Source organism: Nerophis lumbriciformis, linkage group LG04 (genome assembly GCF_033978685.3).
Source record: "Nerophis lumbriciformis linkage group LG04, RoL_Nlum_v2.1, whole genome shotgun sequence".
Lineage (NCBI taxonomy): Eukaryota > Metazoa > Chordata > Actinopteri > Syngnathiformes > Syngnathidae > Nerophis > Nerophis lumbriciformis.
Window position 1 is genome coordinate 29,700,173 of NC_084551.2, and position 26,481 is coordinate 29,726,653.

Genomic DNA, 26,481 nt, shown 5'->3' on the forward strand with positions numbered 1-26,481 from the left:
GTAAACAATGTGCGGATGTGAGGAGCTCCACAACCTGTGACGTCACGCTACTCGTCTGCTACTTCCGGTAGAGGGAAGGCTTTTTTATCAGCGACCAAAAGTTGCAAACTTTATCGTCGATGTTCTCTACTAAATCCTTTCAGCAAAAATATGGCAATATCGCGAAATGATCAAGTATGACACATAGAATGGACCTGCTATCCCCGTTTAAATAAGAAAATCGCATTTCAGTAGGCCTTTAACCTTGCTAGCAAACATAAAACACTGGGGTCCAAACTTGTGATCTGCATAACCGAGGTGTTCCTCAAGGCACCCCTTTAGGTCCTCACATTTAGTTTTCGTGATCGGATTTATGTAACTAAGGTGTTGCTGTAACTTGCTTACTTCAGATGCAGTCAGTAGTCATTTGTTCAAGGTCTTTAGTTCTACTAATGGTGTTCCTCACGGTTCCGTTTTGGATTCTCTCTTTTTCATAATTTTGGCTATCAAACTGATGGCCCCTGAGTTCAGTTAAAACCTGGAAGACAAACAGCAAATCCCTATAAAGACTAGAGTGTTCTATTGTAAAGAGGAACTTGGACCACTGTAAACACATTGGCAGATCCTTGCATTGACATTTTAACTTGGCTAGCAAACATAAAACACTGGGATCTTAACGTGTGATTTACATAACCAAGATGTTCCTCAAGGCACCCCTTAAATCCTCTTTTTTTTTTTGGCATTACAATTTTTTTTCATAATAGGATTTATTACGTTTTGCTGTAACTCGTTTACTTCAGATGCAGTCATTAGTTCGATGTATTTAGTTACACTAGTGGTGTTCCTCAAGGTTCTATGTTCGGTCCTCTCTTTTCCCTTTTTCCATAATCTGGAAAAAAGTGGAAAAAGTTAAAGTGGTGGCACCCGAGTTCAGTTTGAAATGTGTGGGAAACTCACAATTTTTTGGCAGATTCTTAGATCTTTGGTTTGATTTTTTGCATAAGTTCCTTAAAATCAGCAGAGCGCTCCTGTAACTCTAATAAAATAAATAGACCAAAATCAAACGTCTACCGTAGTGGACACTGGCTTTTCGGAATATACAAAATAAGAATAATAGTGAAGGGACAAGTCCAGCCTCCTGGTCCTTAGCTTTTCATTAATGTGCCCCCCCCCCCCACCCAAAAAGAAAGTTAAATATTCCTGGCCTAAAGACTGCAGGGTGTCATCAAGGCCCCAAATAAGGGACCTTGCTAACATGCAGCATACGATTTAAATGCCATGAAGTCTACTTTTAATACTTCATTTACGGTCAAACGTGAAGCCAGGGATTGCCCAACAATACCTCATCTCAAGTCAGAACCGCAGCCTTGCATGACATTTCCAAACTAATGCGGCATGACGAGTGAAGATTAAGGTCAGGGATAACACTACAAGTGGTAAAACGCCAACCATACAGTAGAGGCAAGACGACCAAAACCCAGGATACCTAACCAAGCATGACTGCAGGGCTACACTAAGCAGTTCATAATCGGCCGCCTATTGATCTCCTACCACAGTGACAAATTGCATCAGATGATAACAGAGGAAATGAAGGTGGGGTTTATGACAGCCGAGGCAATAGCCAGAAGAAAATGACTTCAATCTTTCCTGGGAGGATAACTAAACCCACATTTGTAGATGTGGCGGTAACAGTGGAAATAAAAAGTCCAATTTACGACATTGAGCTAATCTGTCCACGAATGCCGTTGGCTGTGTGCTGAGCTTACATTTTGAAACAGTGCAAAGAATCACATGGAACTCTTGAATCGATTACACAAAGAGAGAGAAAAAAATGAAGTGTGGAGTTTTTTATGACAACAACAGCACTCAGACAGAAGCTATAATTGGATTTGAATGTGTTTGTATTTAAAACGGATGTCCCTGCTTTTGTTAAGTTTATTTATGTTTGTGCATGAAGACTTGCACAATACTCTGACCCATGGAACCACGTGCCTTGCCAGTGTGAAACACTAAAAATACTACTTAATGTGCATTGTGCCTGGGAGTCCACTGCAGGGACATTTACCAGTAGTACTGGGAACAGACGTGCACGAGGATGCACTTTTCCTTCATGCTTACTCTGATAGCTTTCAACATTTGGCACTATTTACTTTTGCATACTCTCACTTTTTGTTTTTAAGGACACTTTTACAGAAACACAACTTCCATATAGCTTACAGTCGTCAGTGCTCAGATTATAGTATACTTGTACCATCACCATTATTGTCAAAAGGGCTGACTTGTGCAAAATTTTGAATTTAATTTGGGAACTTCTCCCAAATTCCAATTCAGTGCAATTAATTCAAAAAGACGTTGCAAACAGGAAGTGCAATTGCAATTGGAATGAAGGGAGAATAATTGAAAATCCATATACATTCCAATTGATCATTTTGGTGCATTTAAGAATCCTGCTTTACAATATATTCCATGCATGACTGTTTTACGTATTTCATAAAAATATTATATATCCACACAAACACATTTTCATTATCGACTAAAAATAAAAGCATTTTCTATAAAACAGGTGCACTAATCCCTCACTAATTGCTGTTAATTGGTTTTGAGCCTGAATTTGAATTTCCACAAATGGGGATTATTCATTATTTATTCAGTATAAATTGTATATTTTTTATAGCCAGAGCATAGAAAACAATTTACTACCTTTTAAATACTGTTTTTAACCTTATGAGAAACCACTAGACATGAAATTACACCCACAGTGTCACCTTTACACTCTTTTAATCCAATATAATAACGCTTCCTGAGGCTGAGCCAATCAGTGGCCACAATACTGAGCATCGCGCTCTGGCTGTATTGGTCTCTTCCAGTGGCCAATACTAAGGATATGCTGATCATACCAATACCATTACCAATCACATGTATTAACTGTACATTTTTCAGTTGGTTTATGGTGAGTGCTTTTGATGAGTGCTTTTGACAGTGTAACAATATCAACACAATATTTACACTAGTTCTTTATTCTCTTTCTCTGTGTGTAATATGTTCAGCCTCGTCCTCCAGTGATTATTTTTAAAACACAGAGAAATTCAGTTTATTTGCCGTAACGGAGATGATTATTATTCATTTAGAGTAGCGGCTCCACACTGTGTATGGAGACACATAATTAGCGGCAAGCTGCTTGCCAGCCGGGGCACTGAAGGTAAATACAGGGTCAGCGAGAGGCAATAAATTAATCAGCAATGGCGATCGTGTACTTTTTCACGAAATTCGGCCAATATTGATTGATGGCCATTTGATCGGCACATCCCTAGCCAAAAGCTATTGTAGTATTTATATTTTTAGTTTGCTCAGCCATTGATTAGGGTTCCACTTCTTACAACATCCCAGGATTCTATTCCGATTCTTGTAGTGAACATTCCATTCAGAATAGGGTTTAGATTTAACCGGATTCTTAATTCCAACAGATTCTCACATTATATTATCGGTTTGAAAATGATAATAAAAACTTTTCGTTACAGGTTACAGCAGGGGTGTCAAACTAATTTTAGATCGGGGGCCACATGGAGAAAAATCTACTCCCAAGTGGGACAGACTGTTAAAATGACGGCACGAGAACTTAAAAATAAAGACAACTTCAGATTGTTTTCTTTGTTTAAAAATAAAACAAGCACATGCTGAAAATGTAGAAATCATAATGTTGTTGGGTTTTTGTTTTTTTTACACTTACATGTTGCGGTTAATAGTATTCTATCTTTATTTGTCGTTATTTATACTTTCTGAATAAATGATGTGTTAATGTTCATCAGTCAGCTCATTGCCGTTAATTTTCAATCTATCAAGATAAAAAAATAATATCAAAATCAAATTACACTATGTTATTTATGTAGTTTGCTCATTTTCCTTGACTGGTGCACCAACATCATGTGGTTTATTTCTTTTTACATATTTAGCATAATCTGCAAAGATACAAAGAATTGCTATTGCGACATCTAGTAGACACATTTAGAACAGCAGTTTCTTTCATTCAAAAATTCCGGCTCATTTCTATACTTAGCAAACTCATTCCACAGGCCGGATAAAACCTGTTCGCGGGCCGTACGTTTGACCCTCCTCTTGGCTACTGACAAATTCGCAGCCCTTTTTTACAGTATTTTCCCTTGACAACATATGTACTAGCATCCTCTCTTTATCTCCAGCTATACAGAAAAACCTAACAACAGAGCTCCACTATCTGCTATCCCTACCGTTACCATTGTACACAGTACAGTATTCACATTCAGAACCTGTGTATATTAGGATGGGCGGCGTTGAGGGTTTCTGGAAGTCAGTAGTGCAGAACGTACAGTAGTGTGTCATGTGGAGTGGGCCACTAGTATGGCAGCCAGAAGCAACAGGAACCTCCCCTCCCGGCCATGCAAAACGGAAATAACATAGCAGAGGCTGTAAGAAGTGCCTCTGTAACAAAGCAAAAAAATGCCTTAGTCATTTTATTGCGTTGATTCATACCGTAGGTACAAGAACGGGTTAACATGGTCACAAATGTATTAATTCATTCATAAATAAATGCGTACTTAAAGGGTTTTACAATGAGGCTCTTTGTAAAGATGCTATTTAAAATCAAGTGGTTATGTCATCACGATAATGAAAAGTCATAACCACATGATTTTCTTTGGAGTATCAGCATGTCACCAGCAAAACATCAGCCCTGAACTTTGTACCACATGATCTCACTGTGCTAAGAACTTACAGTGACGCCACCTTGACGCCATAGATAAGGGGATGTTGAGTACAGTCAGCAGCACCCATTGGTGAATCACTGGGAGCGCCGGATGTAAACAAACAACCACTCATGATCTGTCTTACCAGCAACCTGAGCGGTAACTGTCAAGAACATTTGTCTTTACCCCGTGGATTCCTAATTCAGCAGAATTGTACATTATGAGAATATTTTTCAAATAGTTTTGCCTTAACTCATCAAGCAGCCATTTGTACCCGATTTTATTCAGACATCCAACAGGGTTGCGTTCTTGGAACCACACAGTTCAATCAACACCTGTATGTATTGAGTGTTGGGTCCTAATGTGTGTGCTCTGGTAAAGACAAAAAAACAAGCATTCAATTACTTTCTTTGGAGGGACCTTGCACTTAATTGGTACCAATTGCTCATAACTCTCACAAAATAAACAAAATTGTCTTTTTTTTTAAACTATGAATCTGATAAAAACACATATTGAACCACTTTAAAATGTGCAATTGCCCACCTCAGGCAAAATTATTTCCTAAAGCCGAAGATTATTTCAGTAACAGTAGTGAGTTTGTAAAATATTCCACAGTTTTTAAATGGACAAATGTGTTAGGGTAGTGATTCTTAAACTGTGGTACCTGTACCATTAGTGGTACATGGGCTCAATCTAGTGGTACGCCAAACATTTTTAGTTTTTTCCTATATTCAAACACAGTGCTACAGTTCAAACTGAGTGTAATGTTACAGTGGTCAAAAATATTTAATACAATTGTTAAAATCGCTGCCTTGTTTTTAATGAATACTTAGGCCTACAACGCTACTGTATTTTAATGTTGGTCATTATGGTGGTACTTGGAAAGCCAAGTGTTTTCTGAGGTGGTTCTTGGGAAAAAAAATAATAATAAATAGGGTAACAGCACTGAGTGATAACCCAAGAGACGACTTAGATGTACATTTTAAATTAATAAATAATAATTTTTTGAGTATTGTTGAGATAAAAAGGAACAAATATGGGAAAACAAATGTTCTATTTTTTTTTTTATGTTTCCAGTATTTCAGTTATTTTAAACTTTTTTTTATTTAATATGCGAGCGATCAATGTACTGGACACATAAAATATTTGACATATCATTTACCGTATATATGTTTTATTTCCTGAGGACACAAATGGCAATAATTCAGGGGAATGGCCCACAAATTGTTCCAAAATCCTGTCTCCGAGTGGAAATCGTACGCAGGTTTACTTACATTGTCAGTGACACCCCCTCTTCTAATGACCGAGTATCGCACTAGCAGAAGAATAATTTGACTCATTGGTGCTTCTTACCCGTTGATTGAAAAGTGCCCACAGAGCACCTAAATGGGACAGATTGACGGGTACTGCCTGTGTGGTCAAAACGAGGAACTTTCTGCATTTGGGACCCATTACCTCCCTGCTTGGCACTCAGCATTAAGGGTTGGAATTGGGGGTTAAATCACCAAAAATGATTCCCGGGCACGCCCACCGCTGCTGCCCACTGCTCCCCTCACCTCCCAGGGGGTGATCAAGGGTGATGGGTCAAATGCAGAGAATAATTTAGCCACACCTAGTGTGTGTGTGACAATCATTGGTACTTTAACTTTAACTTTAATTTAAGCATATGCCCCCCGAACCCACCTGACCGAAGCAACTAAACTCTCGAAAGAGACCAAAACAAAGATTGAATTTGAGCGTTTAATCTTTAATAAAATCATTGTCCATACAATACTAACTTGTCATAAGCACATAGTGTACATGCAATGGCTGACCTCCCACCAAATATAAAGGCAAGACAAGCACATATGAGCATGAAAGATTCTTATGAAATGCTGAATACAAAAAAGGCACTTTAGTGATTTTTAAAATGTTACTATGTAATACAATAGAACACTTCTCTGCTTTGATACCGTGCTTAAGTCAGGTGATGATGCAAAACTGTACAATACTAAACAAATTTGATCAGAACAAATGGGTATGTTTAGCACACAAGAAACTTTGGTACTTTCATTGGTACTTTAACTTTTTTAACTTTTCATTTGTGTTTGTTTTGAAATACTATTCACATTTTACTAAATTTTCTGGATTGGGCGCAAGCACCTATGATAGCGGAACGCAGATAACCACCATTTAATAAAGACAATTAACCTCACTGCCATTCTGAAACCACCCACTTCAGATGAAAATATGTTTTGAAAATGATTGTTTTGCTCAGGGTAATACAGACTGGTATTACTGAGGGCATATGGATGAATGATGGCATATGTGTTAGCACAAGGAGGTCTGATGTACATCATGAGAGGTTGACTGCCAAAGATCAATACGCCTCCCTGCCTGCGCGGGTTGACTTGCATGCAGGTGCAGATGGTTGAACACAGCCAGACATGGAGAAGGTGTCACATCACAGATAGGTGACTTTGGTTTAGGAGCAGACACAGAAGAGATGATGTTTAACTGGTGGTCTGTGCTTGTGTAAACAGTCTAGCTGCAAAAGGGAACCCCCGTTCTCATATGCAGGGTGTGCCATTTTATTCTTATCTCGCTCTCACACTCTTCTCTCCCTGGGGCTCAAAAGGAGGTTTCCCCTCATTGCCCCGGCTTCAAACAGTCCAAGGGAGGGGTGTCTGCACATTAGCCAATAGGAGCCCTCAACATCCTGGTTTTCAACATGTCATCATGTAAAAAAATACTAAAAATACAACTGAGAAAGTGCCTTGTTGCTAAGTCTATTGGATAGCCGATTAACTAAAGTTCAGCAAGGTGATAACAGCCCACAAAAGTCACGCCATTTCAGGCAGTTGGCAGGAAGGAGCCTATTTAGATTAATTACAATAGAAGCACGAAAAAAATATTGATATGCATTTAGTGTAATAGTTAATTTTCTTTTCCTGTATGCTGCGAATAAAACTAATTGAAATTACAAGAAACCTGGTCAGTTGAAATCTCTGTCAGGGAAGATGAGAGGAGCGATGAGGGTCCACAGGTACAGGCTGAGACCCAGCCAACTGGAACACACCTTCACCCACACAGCCGGCATGGTGCTCAGCATGGCTTTGGTGGTAGTGTCAGGTCTGTGAGAGGCAACATTAAGTGAAACAAACTTCATACATAAACATATGTATTATATAAGCATGGTGAAAGAAGGCTTCATTTGAAAGTGAAATGATTTAGGAAACTGGATGAATGGATGGGCAACATACTGTGCGCCCTCTGATGGTCAAGCATGAGAACACCACCTTGACAATACAACCCCTGTGAAAAAATGATGGAACCAACAGACTTGGAGGATGTTCATTCAGTTGTTTAATTGTGTAGAAAAAAGACAGGTAACACATGGCACAAAACTATAGTAATTTTAAATGGTACTATTCTGACTTTAAAAAAACACTAAAATAAATCAATAAAATAAATTGTGGTTGTCAGTAACAGTTTCATTTATTGCATTGTTATGGACCATGTTCTTCAATTTCTAATTTCAATTTAATTTTGATTGATTGAGACTTTTATTAGTAGATTGCACAGTACAGTACATATTTCATACAATTGACCACTAAATGGTAACACCCAAATAAGTTTTTCCAACTTGTTTAAGTCGGGGTCCACGTTAATCAATTCAAGGAAAGTTGTTCCCCAAACATCCTTTTGATTGATGGAATAAGAAAAGTGTCCAAAATGTCAATGCAAACTTGCATCTATTAAAGATGTGATGTCAGCCATCCCCCCAGTGCCATTACTTGACATGCAGCCCCATATCATCAATGACTGAAAATTTGCATCTTTTCTTCAGGCAGTCATCTTCATAAATCTCATTGGAACCATACCCAACAAAAGTTGCAGCAACATCACCTTGCCCCTCACAGATTAGTGATTCATCACTGAATATCCATAGTCCACCATTGTTTTTCATTAGCCCATTGGAATCTTTTTTTCCTGTTTAGCTGTTGATAATGGCTTTTGTTTATCTTTTCTGTATTTAAATCTGATTTTCCTTTAGTCGCTTGAGTCGCTTTTTTTTACAGTTTGGTCCTAACTCCAGTTTTCATCCAGTTGTTCTTTGTTTAGCTGTGAATTTTCTATTTTAAAAGACACATTGCTTTAAGTTATCTATCTTAATGCTTTGATTTTTCCTTGGTCTACCAGTATGCTTGCTTTTTACAACCTTCCCATTTTGTTTGTACTTGGTCCAGAATTTAGACACAGCTAAATGTGAACAGCATATTTTGCAACATTGCGAGATGATTCTGGAAGGAGTTTGATAATCCTCTCCTTTGTTTTAATTTACATCTCTCAGGTTAGAGCCATGATTTATGTCAATCCACCTGGTGCAACAGCTCTCCAAGGTGTGACTAATGGACATGTTTAATCTGATGCAGGTGTTAGCTTTAGAAATGAAAAATTACAGGGTGATTCCATAATTTTTTCCTCAGAATTAAATGATTCCATTATTTTTACTTTGCTTGATTTTAAATTAAACTGTGACTGACTACCACAATTTATATTCTTGATTTATTTTAGTGTTTCTTAAAGCCAGAAAGTTGACATTTGAAATTACTATAGTTTTGTGTTAAACAACAGAATGAACATCCTCCACATCTGGTGAGTCCATCATTTTTTGCCAGGAGGTGTAGCAGCACTTTATGGTGAGTATTACTTACTGGTACCAGTTTGTGAGAGTCATCATGATGTACAGTGAAGCCAGACACAGGTGAAAGTGAAACGCTGAGTAGTTGTAAGTGACTGCATCCTCCTCATTGTCAACCGCCCTGCGTATGCCGTCCTCTCCCAACTGGCCGACTGGGCTCTCTCCTCCGCCCTCTTCCGTTTGCAGCAGCTTATTAACCTGGGTATTGCTTGATGAACGGATACTGGGACACGAGGGGGACAGTCAGGAATTAAGAATATGATTAATTAAGGAACACAGTTGATCAATTGTAAACCGTACCTGGCGTAGAGGGTGCAGAAGAGGAAGATGACAAGGCCAACGATGCTCTGAGCGTCCCACCACTGCGAGTGACCTGGTGTGTTGACCTCAGGAGTTGTGGGGCTGCTGATGTTCGACACCAGACTCAATAGGCTTGGGTTACACTTTCGATCTAAGAATCACAAACACACACAATGTTATAGAATGTTATTACGAACCTGCAGCCTCACTCCAGCTTTAAGTGGATTGATAATCAACTACAATTAGTAGCGGGTCTATTTGCAGTAGCATGACATCAAATTAGAACTGGACTTAACCAAAAAACTATTTTTATATTTTTAAGAATCCCTATAATCAGATATGAAATGAATAAAGACAAATTGGTTGCATTTAGATTGGTACATTTAAGCAAGTTTTCACTGCAAACAAACACCCTCGGCTGAAGGAAGCAACACACTGAGGCTCAACATCTCTCCCTGCATGTGTGTGACCTCTGTGTGGTAAAATGCAAGATTTTTACTTAGGGATTAAAACTGTAAGTTTTTGAGGTGGTCTATTTTTCGTCTCAAAGCTATTTCTTTATTTTGTTTGTCAACAAAAACTGCATTCTGCAGTAAACAAAGTATCAGTGGTGTACGGAATACTATAAGACTTGTTTTTCAAGTTACTAAACAACACTTTCAAAAGGTGACTTGCTTCATTGAGTACTTGTATACATCGGTGCTTCTCACCAGTAAGTTTGGCAAATGGCAATTAAAATACATTAAAGTTTGAATTTAGTGTAGTGTGAAACAATGTGTACTAACACACTTAACAAGTTTACTGATCATTTCAGGACCAAAAGGTTTTATCTAAAAAGTCAAAAATGATTTGAACAAAAAGCTTCTGTATTTTTTTTTAGTTCATGTTATGTCTGAAGAGTTGTATCAGAGCAAACACATGAACAAAAAGTGTGAATCAAAAATTTTATATATAAACATTTTATTTTTCTTATGATTTACTTAGTAGGTAAATGTATTCTCCCAGTCTGGACCAAAGGTTTGGTCACATAGACATTCTGTACCTGCGAGTCCTAATTGAGGGCAGAATTTCCTTTCACAGCTTGGCGAAGCAATTTGGCCATATTACTACTAGTCTGCACCACATTGAAGCAGAATAAGTCTAACGCCAGCCAAGGATGGTAAAATATTATCTAAACGGCAGATATGGAAAAGCCGCTGATGGTGTGTTTGAGGGAGAAGCAGCTGAAAGGAGATACCGTAGAAGTCCGCTCTGCAAGGTAAATGCTGTACATTATTATTACATTACTTCATAAAATCGATTTAAGTTCATTTCAATGGGATATGTTGATTTGAGATACAAGTGTTTTGAGTTCAGAACTCCATCACAGAACCAATTAAGCTCGTAAATTCAGGTACTAATTAGGTTTTGGGGACGATTCTGATCACCATCTTGATTTCAGGATTTAAAAAAAAATATTTGTTACTATTGGTAAAAAAGACCTGGGGTAGGTATGTGCTCTCTGACTGTTTTTGTAGTTTTATATGTCTTAGTGATTATATATAAATGCAGGTAAGATTAGTAAGAATGTAGCTGACACATATGCCTCCTCTGCAGGAGATAAAGCACAGATGTTGAACATCAGTGTTCAGTATAATGGAAACTATGAGCATCATCCCACATTACAAAATGCAGCATTTATTGTTAAATGAGACTCACTTGGATTATTGGTCATTGCGGACCAAGTGATGTACATGGTGTAGAGGGAGATAAGAGAAGCCTGCAGCAGGCCGGAGTGAGGCTGAGCTTCCTGTAAAAAAAGGCAAAAAAACATACATCAGCACAATGCATTATGATGTAAAATCACACTAAAGAGATCATTTGAAAATCTTCCCCTCAAACTATTTAACCAAGTTTATCTGAATAAATACATGAAAATAACATTTTATATCAAGGAAACCTAACTTAGCTCATATTCCTTTCTACAAAATGGCGTTGTTTTCCTGGTGTACTGTACACATGTACTGTATATCACAGCTATGCGATATACAGCAAATATAGTAGATCCACTGCAATTCTCTGATCGGCATTCGCACCTCATGATTCCAGATTTCTTTTTTCTGCATTAAACTGTAACTTATGATTTTTTTTTTATTGTAACTTACAAAGAATATAAAGAGGGCACAGATTGCCTTGTCTCACAAGTCAACTTATTCAATATTTTCCAGCTAGTTTGATTTGATTGATTGATTGAGTTTGTTGACATCTTAAAGAATTGAATCCATGTAATGCTCTAAAAGGGCAAATGGATGGCACAAAAAGCCAAAAGGCTGGTTTCCATTGTGGTCCATTAAATATTCATCACATTTGATACGTTCAATAATAAAATATATATAACCTGTAACATGTATATAAAAAGCTACGTTAAAAAAATGTATAAATTATGTACATATACATGTCAGGTGATTTGAAAAACAATATATCCAAAACATAGGGAGGGTGGGGGGGGTCTATATACCTGTACACTAAGTACATGACACTATGTACATGACTATGCACATGTTCACTGCAAGAGTGTGCAAAACAGAACGAGAAAATATATATACACTATAACCACATATAAACCTGTTTGATGCTTCGAAGAGTTGCTGAGGATCCATTTTGGTTCAGATCAGGTAGAGGTTAAGCTGAACCATGATTTTATGGCAGTTTTAAAATTTAGTAGGGAAGTTTGAATTTTAAGGTCTGTTGGTAGTGCCACCAGACACTGTGGTGGCAAAACAGTAGAATGCATTTTTTCCCATGAGTCTTGAATTTGGGGGGGACGAGGTCTGAGGAACTCCCTCTGGTGTAGTACCTGTGAGCATCACTTACTCTGGTGAAAAAAGTTCGACAGGTACTTGGGGACAGTTTCCCTAAAAATTTTGAATACCAGGCACATTGCAATTTGGTGTACTCTTTCCTCAACTCTAAGCCATCCTAATTTGGTAAAGTGGGCTTGAGTTAGGGGAGTCCTGTATGAGAGGTTGAGCAGGAGTCTCACCAGCTAGAAGATGTTTAAACAAGATGAGATGTGTAACATAATGTTTTGTAAGTACAATAATATATATTGTAGGTCTGTAACTGTCAACGTGTAAAACTAAACATAAAATGTGTTGGTTTTTTTTAAAACTAAAATACATGTTACAGGGTTTAGAGTAAGGATGTAAAGGCCTACGGGCCTGACAAGGCCCGCCATTTCATATTTTATGTGGCCCGCCATATCACTTTGTAAGCGGCCCATCACATCACTTTTTATGTGGCCACCACATAATTTAATGTAGCCCGACACATTATTTTATGTGGCCCGCGAAAGGCTGGAAATGTGCATCAATAGAGCACTTACTCGTTGAATATAATTGCTCTTTAAATTATAACAAAAAAAATTGTGAATTGCATGTTTTAAACTTTAATATTATCTGATCCGGCAATAAGATATTCCAAGCATTTTTTGACAATTGGTAAATAGCTGAATACCTACAAAAAGCAAGTTATCCATCAATCAAAAAAATTATACTAATTAAAAACACAATTGCCAATGCAAATTGTTTTACAAGGCTATTATATATTTATATTTATATACATTCACTGTTACAAGTCAACCTCTAAAGCCATAATTGCGATGCAGCACTCAATTAAAACAAGTTTGATATGCCTAGTTTAAAGTAAAAAAAAAAAAACATATTAAGGCTTATTATGGGTGGACCCATTATTCTGGGAGTTCTTGCTATTCACTACAGGGTCTACACCCGCGATTCTTTTGGACATACAATGGAGAAATTATTTATATTAGGACAGTTAAAGCAGAGGACAGTTACCTGAACCTTGGGTAGGATGGAGACAATAGAGATGATGATACAGAAGATAAGGTTGAGGCTGATGAAAACCTTGTGCTCTGTGCAGTCATTGGGTAACGTGTAGTATATATAACACAGCACAACAGCGGTGAAAGCCAGAGCATAGAACAGCACCGTGAAAGCCAGAAGGCCTGGGAATCGATTAAAGAAAACAGAAGATGGCGTACTGGTAAATCATCGTTTACATCACATATGTAAAGCTTGATTGGTTAAAGAAGAAGGTGAAGACATTGTTTTACCTGCATACCAGCATTTGTTGTCATTATTCTCAGCCCTTCCTATCCATGATATGTTCCAAGAGTGAGCGAAATCGATGAGGAGAATGAGTTGGATCAGAATGAAGAGGAGGGAGCCCACGACTCCAAAATAGTACCAGACTGTAAAACAGTTATAAATTATAGCAACACCTTTAACAACAGCTAAAGCTATAGACATGAAGAAATAATGTCCATACCAGTATGAAAAGTCCCATCTGGGATAAAAAAGGCTCCCACTGTGATCCCAACTAAGATCAGAAATTTGAAGAACCAAAAACTGTAAAACAGTTAAACATACACAATTAGAACCTGACATTTTTGCATTTGGCTAAAAAAAAATCATAATATTTTTTGTGTTATTCAGTTTTCTAAGAAAAGGTTTGCCAAAAGTTTGCAGTCTTTCTTATTGTAATTGCTAAAACATTGCGCATAATAGTCGATTTGCACTCGTATCAGTCAGCGGAACAGGTTAGAATTGTTTAATAAAACAAATATTTTTTTATTTAACACTGAGCTAATAATATCTTTGCTGTCTAGTTGTTAAATTTTATTGTTTACACTTTTGGGTCTCATTTGCAAGTATTAAATAGTAGAGTGTGCATGCAATTTCAATTCCAAGACGTTAGATGGCAGTAGTGTATAGGCTATGGTGTGTTACCTTAGCTAGGAATTGGTCATTGTCATTAAGCTAAATGTTTCAGTCTTTTCTTTTGTTGAGTCCAACAAAGTGTTTATACTTTAAGTATTGCACTTATTACACACCAGCTGTTTGATTGCAACGTGAATCTTTACTGTAGTTTTTATTACCAAATTTAGAGGTTTTGAATTTGCCATGTAAAATTGGTAATGCTAATCTGTAGCTTGTACACGGCAAATCCAACGTAAATTAGCATCGAACTAACTAATTTTGAAAAGTGGAGCTTTACTGTACTTTCAAGTGCCATCATTTTGCCTTGTTGGCATGGACATTTGCAACATTATCTAGAGTCAGTCCGGCTGAGTCGTTGTAACCTTGTTTCCCTTCTAAGTGCTTGAACGGGTGCGGAGTCTGCAACCATGTGCAACATCCATCCATCAATTTTCTATTGCTTGTCCCTTTCGGAAGGTATTGAAAAATAATACCGTTTGATTTTACGTGAATCGGTACCCGGTAGTACCAACGGAATTTGGTAACCATTTTTAGTTGCAAGAGCCAGCACTTTCATAGAAAGGGTGAGAAACATTTCTGGAGTCAAAAGAAAAACGTAGCACAATTTTAAGGTGGTGTTCGCTCAGCACTCATCGCCATCTTCGCCAACAAGAGTTTTCAATGAAAAGTAAAGCTGATGTAAAATATTCGTTTATTCATTTCATTCCTCATTTAAATGTATTTTGCATTGTTTTTTGCATGTAAAACTATAATTATTTTCTATAGAGTCTGTTTTTGTGATAATATTTTAGGGGAATTAATTTACATAATTTAACAGAAGAAAGGTTGCTTCGGTTTTCATTTGACTATGTTTTCGTCTAACCTTTTGGAATAAATTACAAAGGAAGACCGAGGCACCACTCTAAATACATACGAGTAAAATATGGCACCAACTTTACCCATTCTGAATAGCAGCACGGGGGTCTTTGCTGCTACGAACACGAATCATGATGATGAAGAAGAGGAAGAAGAAGCACGTCATGGCAAAGCACATGCGATACACAGACTTGTAGCCCACAATGACATCACAGTCAAACTGGTTTTCAACACCCGGTATGCCACTCCCTCCTCTGCAAAATCCTGGAATCTGCAAGACCAAAAAAAATATCATGCCATTCAACAGTACAGTGGACTAAGAAAAACAGGGTTTGAACTCACTTTGCGGAGCTGAGCTTCCATTCCGGGAAGTATCATGATGACCGACACGAAAGTCCCCAGCAGCAAAAAGATGCTGAAGACCAATCGTGTGACGGTGGAATTATTAGAGGAGGGACAGCAGCCACACAGCAGACATGGTGCTGAGCCACACAGACAGGAGGCCTGCAGTGATAAAGATGGTTACCAAGTGGGAGAAAAACAACAATTTTGGCTTGGAGTTGGACAGTTCACACTTAACAGATCAAGTGAAGAGACACTATGAGAATAGATGTCGCTAACAAAGGGATAATTGATACACAGATGCACAGATTGCTATCACTCAGACATCCGTGAACAACATAAACAACAAAAACAATTTATATTGTTACACAACAGAAAAGACTGCTCCCCAAGGTAAATGCTGTACATTATAATTAAATGACTTCATAAAACTACTGTAGGTGTTTGTACTATATTCTATTATATGGCTTTTCAAACATTATTTCTAATCTAAGTTATTTTTTTCACTTAATTTTAATGTGCTGTACTGATTTGAGGTACTCGTGTATACATATTTCTATTTTTGAACAGACAGTATATACAGTATATAAGTGCTTGTGCAATGTTAAAAGGAAAATAAAGAAATTAATATGTTAAAATGAAGACATAAAAATATAAAAATGTTATAAAACTAAACGAAACAGGAATAAATATAATCAATGATAAATATACTATAAACAGGTTAGAATAAGTGAATATATTAATCAATGAATAAAGAAATAGTTAGTGGAGTTAAAATGAAACACAGAATTTATACTACATTGTAAATAAAGTTTAAGCAGTGATGAAGCAAAGTTGCTGAAAAAAAACAATATATAACTTTTAAAGAATAACGGTATATTGTATATCTTACAATGTGTTAAGGAAAACTAAACATTTTAAATAAGAGATAAACACAAAAGTAAAACATAAGACTAGTTGAATTGGAAAATAGTTAATAAAAATGTATGTTATAATAACTAAATACATATACACACAAAAATACAAATTATTACAAAAATTAAAAAAGTTAAGTGAAGGGTAAAATAAAAAACACATCAAAGAGCTTACAACCTGCTTAACAACTATCTTGGAGGACACTTAGTCATAATTTGTTTACTGCTATCACATGATTTGTAGCTACTACTATCGCCACCTGCTGGTCATTTATCAGAAAGCAGATTTAAGGAACGCTGTTTCCGAAATGGTCAGGTTTTTAAACATTTAACGAAACAAACACGAAACGTAACGTACGCGTAACAAACTCAAACTTATATCATGAAAAGTGTACAAAACCTTTGTTGTAACTGGTTATACTTATACAGTAATTCCTAAACATGGCCGAGGACGGTTTGCTTGCTTACTTCCGGGGGGGGGAATAATGACGTTATCGTTGCACATTCCTCCTCGTATTAACACGAACAATAACATTATTACGTGCTAACGTGATTGCTATGTTTATGTTGGCGTCACATTCATTTAGCTGGCTGTTATTTGGATCATACAACATGGAAACGTCGCGGCTAATGTCTCCACCAGGATATAAGTTAGTACTTACACAGCTGGCTAAAGAGCACAAGGCCATACAAGCACCCATGATGACGTCCGAATGCTGGGGTTAGTTGGATGTTTATGGCGTCTTTTCTTGTGTCCAATCTGTCAGACGGCGAGTAAAATGTAAAAAGCAGCGATTAGATCAAATGTCGCCATCTACTGGTCTCTTCTGCTTCTTCTTCTTCTTCATTTTGCGGCGGGTCGCAATCAACGTTATAGGTGCACACCGCCATCTACTGTACTGGAGTGGGTATCCTTGGGTTACAGACTATGTTGGCATATACAGTACATATCAACATAACAAAAGAGGAGAAACAATGAATAAATTACACTTTAAGTATTAAATCTTTGCTCTTAAAATATCCCATTAGAGCCTTACTACATTATTTATTGGTTTCCCCCTTCCCTAAAATTGCCTTTAAACTCCATCCCCTACCTAGACCAGTGTTTTTCAACCTTTTAAGTTAACGTTAAAGTACCAATGATTGTCACACACACACTCGGTGTGGCGAGATTATTCTCTGCATCACCCTTGATCCTGGAAGGTGAAGGGAGCTGTGAGCAGCAGCGGTGGCCGCGCCCGGCAATCATTTATGGTGATTTAACCCCCAATTCCAACCCTTGATGCTGAGTGCCAAGCAAGGAGGTAATGGGTCCCATTTTTATAGTCAGTGGTATGACTCGGCCGGGGTTTGAACTCACAACCTACCGATCTCAGGGCGGACACTCTAACTACTAGGCCACTGAGTAGGTAAAGTGAATTCCCTGACCGGGACTCGAACCCGGGCCGCGGCGGTGAGAGGGCCGAATCCTAACCACTAGACCACTAGGTCTAGTGCAGTGGTTCTTAAAGGGGAACATTATCACAATTTCAGAAGGGTTAAAACCATTACAAATCAGTTCCCAGTGGCTTATTTTATTTTTGGAAGTTTTTTTCAAAATTTTACCCATCACGCAATATCCCTAAAAAAAGCTTCAAAGTGCCTGATTTTAACCATCGTTATATACACCCGTCCATTTTCCTGTGACGTCACACAGTGATGCCAATACAAACAACATGGCGCATAGAACAGCAAGCTATAGCGACATTAGCTCGGATTCAGACTCGGATTTCAGCGGCTTAACACTGTCTGATAAGATAATTACTAACAACTATGAACTAGGTTTACAGCATATGAAATACATTTGGCAACAACATGCACTTTGAGAGTGCAGACAGCCCATTTCAGGCGCGCTAAGAACATATATTTTTCCACGATTTCAGCACTCAGGTTAACCATACCTAAATAGACACAAAACACTGCATTACACAAGACTACCCGAATGTACTCGAATGATTAAAAAAAAAAAAAGTTTTTAAGCCAAATTATTGGTAAACACAGTTTATGTATAATAATTTATGTAAAACCGCGAGTAATGAATAAAGTTTTCATCAATTAATATATTCTGTAGACATACCCTCATCCGCTCTCTTTTCCTGAAAGCTGATCTGTCCAGTTTTGGAGTTGATGTCAGCAGGCCACGGAAGCTAGCGTCGATATTCTTCTCTTGATCATCTTCGGTGGCATAAGGGACGGTGTGAGCTAAGACATCCAGGGGGTTTAGCTCGCTCGTCTGCGGGAACAAACTGCCGCCATTGCTTGCCGTGCTACTGAGGTCCGTTGTCCCCGAATAGCTCACAAACTCCGGCAGATTCAATGGGGGTCTGGCGGCAGATTTCTTTGACTTTATCGTTGAAAATGCATCTGCTTTGAGTGTCGCAGGATATCCACACATTCTTGCCATCTCTGTCGTAGCATAGCTTTCGTCGGTAAAGTGTGCGGAACAAACGACTGACCATTTCGTCGGCTTTCCCCACACCCTCATATTTTGAACAAATTTCGTCCAATTTCTTGCCACTTTCGCATCTTTGGGCCACTGGTGCAACTTGAATCCGTCCCTGTTCGTGTTGTTACACCCTCCGACAACACACCGACGAAAATGAGAAAATGGCGGATTGCTTCCCGATGTGACGTCACGTTGTGACGTCATCGCTCCGAGAGCGAATAATAGAATGGCGTTTAATTCGCCAAAATTCACCCATTTAGAGTTCGGAAATCGGTTAAAAAAATATATGGTCTTTTTTCTGCAACATCAAGGTATATATTGACGCTTACATAGGTCTGGTGATAATGTTCCCCTTTAACCTGGGTTCGATCGAACCCTAGGGGTTCGGTGAGTCGGGCTCAGGGGTTCGGCGGAGGTCAAGACACACCCGACTCATCGTGTATATAAAAACAGCGTATTAAGGATACGGCAACAGCAGAAGTCACACTGATTTGCAGGTGTGTAATTTGTTGTGAGTGTATGCACTGTGTTGGTTTTGTTCTTTGAAAAAGGGGATGTTCATGCACGGTTCATTTTGTACACCAGTAAAAAAACATGGTAACACTTTAGTATGGGGAACATATTCACCATTAATTAGTTGCTTATTAACATGCAAATTAGTAACAGCTCTTAACTAGTCATTATTAAGTACTTATTAATGCCTTATTCGGCATACAACCCTAACCCTCTAACCCTAACCCTAACCAAATAACTCTAAGTTAAGTCTTTGTTACTTAGAATATGTTCCCCATACTAAAGTGTTACCAAAAACATATAACTTTGTCTTAAATTTGAAAAAAACAACATTTTATATCCCCACCATCTACCATCCTAGTCACGTCCGTTGTGTCCTTGGGCAAGACACTTCACCCCTTGCTCCTGATGGCTGCTGGTTAGCGCCTTGCATGGCAGCTCCCGCCATCAGTGTGTGAATATGTGTGTGAATGGGTGAATGTGGAAATACTGTCAAAGCGCTTTGAGTACCTTGAAGGTAGAAAAGCGCTATACAAACATAACCCATTTATCATTTATTTATTTATTTTTCACTAAACAAGGGTTCGGTGAATACGCATATGAAACTGGTGGGGTTCAGTACCTCCAACAAGGTTAAGCACCACTGGTCTAGTGGTTTCTGAGCCAAGGCACATTTTTTTATTGAAAAAATCCCGAGGCACACCACCAGCAGAAAGCAAACAATGAAACTCAGCAGCCGATATTGACAGTAAAAAGTAATTCTCGCAATTGTTGGATATGAATTCAAACCATAACCAAGCATGCATCACTATAGCTCTTGTCTCAAAGTAGGTGTACTGTCACGACCTGTCACGTCACACTGTGACTCATTTTGAGTTTTTTGGTGTTTTTCTGTGTGTAGTGTTTTAGTTCTTGTCTTGCGCTCCTATTTAGGTGTCGATTGTCATGTACGGATGTGTTTTGTGGACGCCGTCTGCTCCACACGCTGTAAGTCTTTGCTGTCGTCCAGCATTCTGTTTTCGTTTACTTATCAGCCAGTTCAGTTTTAGTTTGGTTTTGCTTCGCCATCCCTAAGCTCCAATGCCTTTTGTTTATTTTTGGTTTAAGCATTAGATACCTTTTTACCTGCACACTGCCTCCCACTACCGTCTGCATATTGTGATCACGACAAACCATGTTCCTGACATCTACAAAGCAATTAGCTACCTGCTGCCACCTACTGATATAGAAGAGTATAACACAGTTACTGTGCCGAGCTCTTGACAACACAGACAATAATTACTGGTTTGCAAAAAATATTTTTAACCCAATTAGGTGAAATTACATAATTTCCCACAACACGCCAAACAATATCTCACGGTACACTAGTGTGCCACGGCACAGTGGTCGAAAAACTCTGACCTAGACTGTACAATGTGTCCCTTAGTGTCTTCCTCTGTAACTTGTACTTCCTACACTCCATCAGCACATGCTGCCCGTTGTCAACCACCCCGCATACCTCACATTTATCTGTTGCCACTTTGCCTAATAAGTATAATATAATGTTGCCCTCAGTCCAGTGTGTCCTAACCTAAGTCGAGTGCATATAACCTCCTCTCTCCTACACTTTCCTCTATATTCTTCCCCTTTAAAAGATTGTTGGATGTTGTATAAGTGTCTGCCTTTCCTCACAGAATCCCACAGTTTTTGCCAGGATTCCCTAATTGCTGTATTAGTCAGGGATTTTGCCTCCGCTACTGGTCTCGGGACTCAACCATCTGTTTGTACCTTGTGCACTTGTGAACACAATCTTTGGAAACGTAGCGAGAACTTACAAATAAGCAAGTCGGTTGAGCAACACAATTCAAAAAGAAGAAAGAGTAGCAAAGACAAAAAGAATACTTTAAAACTGTCTTTGAAGATTTTCATGAACTTCAGAAAACTTTTCTTGAGGTTTCATTTACTATTTACTTTCACAATTATATTTTCTGCTGCTACTAAGATTTTGTTTGGGAGTGAGTTTCTCATTTGGAAAGATTTGAAAACATGTAATTTTTTTCATTATGCTTTCTTTATATTGTTTTGCAACAACATGGCACATTAATGGGGTGGACAACTTTTTAGTATCCACCACATACAGCTGTTTCTGCATGGATTGTACCAGTGATACTCAAACTGTGGTACGTGTACCAATAGTGGTACGCAGGTTCTATCTAGTGGTACGCCAAATATTTTATTCATTATTTAAGTACAATGTTTTATGTTCCTATATTCAAACATAGTTTTACTGTTCAAACTGTGTATTCACAGTGGCCAGTGGGCAAAATATTAGGTATAAATTCAGCCTGAAAGAACTTTAGATAAAACTGTTACCAAGTTCTGTGGAAGTAAAACATTTTATTGGGATCTTTTCGTAAGCAAATGTTATTGGCACATGAACAATATCAAGATCTGATAGCTCAGTTACAGCTCATTTTATTACCTATTCTGTGTTATATGTGTTTTATGTTGCAGGATTTCACCAAGAAAAATTCCTAGTTTGTGAACCCATTCTCAAACAAAGGCAATAAAAACTATTCTGATTCTGATGCAATCAATCACCTGTGATTATTCGTTATTAATCTAAATTCCAAGATGTGATTAATCTCATTTAAAAAAAAAATGTTTTCAGCCCGTGTATTCATATTTTGTGTAATACTTTACACATAGATATACTTATGTATTCCTTTCTGCTGCATTTTTTCCTGATCTGTTGTATATGGGTCTCCATTTAATTACATGAGAATCTGTTTTTTTGGGGGTTTTTTTTACTGTTTATGAAGTCTGATGTTCTAACTTTATACACATGTGGTTTTAATGGACTTTGTTGTATGTACCATCGACCTGAAATTAATTAGCAAAATATATCACACTGAATTAGCTAAAAAATATCTCCCATGCTAATGTTAGCATGCTTAAATGCCAACTGAAACATACGTCAAGTACCAAAATATATTAATCTCAGGTGTGTACCTGAAAAAAAAATGTTTAGAATGCTAGCCTGCTAATGTTAGCATGCACCAAGTACCAAAATATGACAGGTGTATACCTACAAAATGTCACGTGGGGTTTGAAGCTAGCTGCGGGGTTGTTCTTCCAATGCAAAATAGACGGCTCCGGACAACAGCGTGAAGGTAGGCTAGGATTTATTAATATAAATCACGCACTACCGCGAACATAAACAATACAACAACAACTACAACAAAAAAAGAGGCAAGCGTGCCTAAAACGCAAGTGAGGATAATCTTAAACAGAAACTATGGCATGGACATGGAAACTTACTTGGACAGAGCAAGACATAAACCGGTGTGACATCAAAACAACGCAGGCAGAACGAGTGATGAACAAAGGTAGGCTTAAATAACAGTGACATGATTGGTGACAGGTGTGTGTGAGTCCGAACGTGAAACAGGTGCGTGACGTGACAGGTGAAAACTAATGGTTGCTATGGTGACAAAACAAAACCAAAGTGCACAAAAAGTCCAAAATTTAAACCGATCTTTACTAAGACAAAACATGATCACACAGACATGACAGAATCCCCCCCTTACGGACAGATCCCAGATGTCCAAAAACAGAAAATATCAACAAGAGTCATGGGAGGGCGGGAGGGGGACATGGCGGTGGGTCGCCAGGCCACGTGTCCCCGTATCCACCGGGGCAGAGTTAGGTGGCAGCGGCGAGTGGAACGCCGCTGCAGCAGGCGAGGCGGGCGCCCAGGGAATGGCCACATTCGTGGCCGACTGGGAGGTGGGCGCACTTGGCGTGGCGGGCGACCAGGTAGCGGCCATATCCGTGACCGACGAGGAGGGAGGTGCGTCATCGTGGCAGGCGTGGAAGCAGCAGATGATGCAGGCAGCGAAGCTCGGCGTGGCGCGTCAGGCGGCGAAGCTCGGCGTGGCGCGTCAGGCGGCGAAGCTCGGCGTGGCGCGTCAGGCGGCGAAGCTCGGCGTGGCGCGTCAGGCGGCGAAGCTCGGCGTGGGTCTTGGTCTTGGCGTGGCGGGTCTTGGTCTTGGCGTGGCGGGTCTTGGTCTTGGTCTTGGCGTGGCGGGTCTTGGTCTTGGTCTTGGTGTGGCGGGTCTTGGTCTTGGCGTCGTGGAACTGGTACCGGAGCTTGGCATGGCGGGTCTTGGTCTTGGCATGGCGGGTCTTGGTCTTGGCATGGCGGGTCTTGGCGTCGTTGAGCTGGTACCGGAGCTTGACGTCGTGGAGCTGGTACCGGAGCTTGGCGTCGTGGAGCTGGTACCGGAGCTTGGCGTCGTGGAGCTGGTACCGGAGCTTGGCGTCGTGGAGCTGGTACCGGAGCTTGGCGTCGTGGAGCTACTGGTGCAGGTGGAGGTGGTCTAGCTGGGGGTTGCGGCTTGGCATGGTAAAAGACTGGTGGTGGCGGCCGTGAGGGAGGCTGTGGCTTGACATGGTTAAGCTGAGTCACCCCACCAGTGCAGTTCCCAGCCCTAGCCCCCCCCTCAAGGAGCGGATACCAGACGCGCTCCCTGCGGTCTGGAACTCTCTTTAAGGGTGGGTGGGGGGAGGTATGGAGGGGGGCAGAATCCTCCCCATTAAATTGTCCAGAAAATCTATTCACCACCCCCACTTTAGACTGGGTCTGAAAAGATCTAAATTTAGAAAAAAAATTCTCAAAAGGATTATTTTTTGAAACGAAGTCCTTGGTGGGCGGCTGACAGAGGGCGTAAATAGAATTTAAAAAAAAAAAATCTTGGTTTCTGACGTCATCACCAGTGGGTGGGATGACGTCATCAGCCCAGGTCTCCTGCGGCGGCAAGGAAAAATGAGCTGCTTGGGGAATCTTGTTGTCCGTGGGAGGGTTTTGGGGGAACGACGTGTCATGCTGGCGAGAAAAAGCCTTTCTGGTTGGCTTCCAGCTTTGCCAGCGCGTCTCCATCACCTCCTCGTGGCCGGTCTGCGGAAGAACGTCTGCTGCCTGCGTTCTGTCACGTGGGGTTTGCAGCTAGCTGCGGGGTTGTTCTTCCAATGCAAAATAGACGGCTCCGGACAACAGCGTGAAGGTAGGCTAGGATTTATTAATATAAATCACGCACTACCGCGAACATAAACAATACAACAACAACTACAACAAAAAAAGAGGCAAGCGTGCCTAAAACGCAAGTGAGGATAATCTTAAACAGAAACTATGGCATGGACATGGAAACTTACTTGGACAGAGCAAGACATAAACCGGTGTGACATCAAAACAACGCAGGCAGAACGAGTGATGAACAAAGGTAGGCTTAAATAACAGTGACATGATTGGTGACAGGTGTGTGTGAGTCCGAACGTGAAACAGGTGCGTGACGTGACAGGTGAAAACTAATGGTTGCTATGGTGACAAAACAAAACAAAAGTGCACAAAAAGTCCAAAATTTAAACCGAACATTACTAAGACAAAACATGATCACACAGACATGACACTAGGTTTAGGGTTACCCTAAGGGTTAGGGCAGGGGTTCCCAAACTTTTTGACTAGGGGGCCACATTGGGTTAAAAGAATTTGGCCGGGGGCCGGGCTGTCTATATATATATATATATATATATATATATATATATATATATATATATACAGTCACAATCAAAAGTTTACATACACTTGTAAAGAACATAATGTCATGGCTGTCTTGAGTTTCCAATAATTTCCACAACTTTTATTGTTTTGTGATAGAGTGATTGGAGCACATACTTGTTGGTCACAAAAAACATTCATGAAGTCTGGTTCTTTTATGAATTTACTTTGGGTCTACTGAAAATGTGACCAAATTTGCTGGGTCAAAAGTATACATACAGCAATGTTAATATTTGGTTACATGTCCCTTGGCAAGTTTTACTGCAATAAGGCGCTTTTGGTAGCCATCCACAAGCTTCTGGAAAGCTTCTGGTTGAATTTTTGACTACTCCTCTTGACAAAATTGGTGCAGTTCAGCTAAATGTGTTGGTTTTCTGACATGGACTTGATTCTTCAGCATTGTCCACACATTTAGGTCAGGACTTTGGGAAGGCCATTCTAAAACCTTAATTCTAGCCTGATTTAGCCATTCCTTAACCACTTTTGATGTGTGTTTGGGGTCATTGTCCTGTTGGAACACCCAACTGCGCCCAAGACCCAACCTATATATTATTATTATTATTATTTTATTTTTTTCCGAGCACGATGATGTCACGTTATCGATGGGAAAATGCATTTTTAGACAATATGATTTGCCTGAGCGACTAGGAAACACCGAAAGTAACAAGCGGTAGGAAATGGATTAGAAACGACAGATTTTAAAAAATAATTAAAAAAACAAAAATAAAAATAAAAAAATAACTTAGGACTTCCCGTGGCCCGGATTTTGTTTGTTTGTTAGGGGACCCCAGGGTTAGGGTAATCCAAATAACCCTAAAATAAGATAGCATACTAACACGCTAGCAGGTATCATTCGTCAAGCAACAAAATATCTGACGCTGAGTTGACTACCTGCAAAATTACCAAAAAAGATAGCATGCTAATATTAGAATGTTAACGATTGTGCTGCGGGCCGTTATAAAACTAACTACGGGCCGTAAATGGCCCCAGGCCACATTTTGGACATCTCTAGCCGAAGCAAAAGCCAATTAATATTATTGATCGGATTGCAAAAATAGGTATGTCAACACACCCACTTAAGGACTCTTATATTGTCACATGTTTAAATCTGAAAATGTAGACTACATAGTGATGTCAGGCATGTGAAAATATAGTGCCTCCTGTGACATGTCTTTGCCAGCGCTGATGTCAGGCATGTGAAAATATAGTGCCTCCTGTGACATGTCTTTGCCAGCGCTGTTGTTTAATGCAGTGCCGATACACCCTCTGATTGGTGCGCTCGGGCCAATCAGTGTCGAGAGATTTGGTGACGTC

At 39.3% G+C, this 26,481-nt stretch overlaps 1 protein-coding gene across 2 annotated transcripts; it reads right to left on the reverse strand.

Moving 5' to 3' along the window:
• Positions 1–4,123: 4,123 nt before the first annotated feature.
• Positions 4,124–17,408, reverse strand: serinc2l (serine incorporator 2, like). 2 transcript variants are annotated; one of them, XM_072912991.1, is made up of 11 exons: positions 17,236–17,408; positions 15,660–15,821; positions 15,401–15,588; positions 14,011–14,090; positions 13,796–13,933; positions 13,518–13,687; positions 11,380–11,470; positions 9,682–9,832; positions 9,395–9,604; positions 7,668–7,810; positions 4,124–4,434 (listed from the first exon to the last, which is right to left on the reverse strand). In XM_072912991.1, exons 1-10 carry the CDS (start codon positions 17,272–17,274, stop codon positions 7,672–7,674), a joined length of 1,368 nt encoding a protein of 455 aa, XP_072769092.1. In that variant the 5' UTR covers positions 17,275–17,408; the 3' UTR covers positions 4,124–4,434; positions 7,668–7,671. The 2 variants fall into 2 exon arrangements, with proteins under 2 accessions (XP_072769092.1, XP_061807864.1); XM_061951880.1 differs by lacking the exon at positions 4,124–4,434 and having other exon boundaries at positions 6,424–7,810.
• Between the last annotated feature and the right edge of the window lie 9,073 nt (positions 17,409–26,481).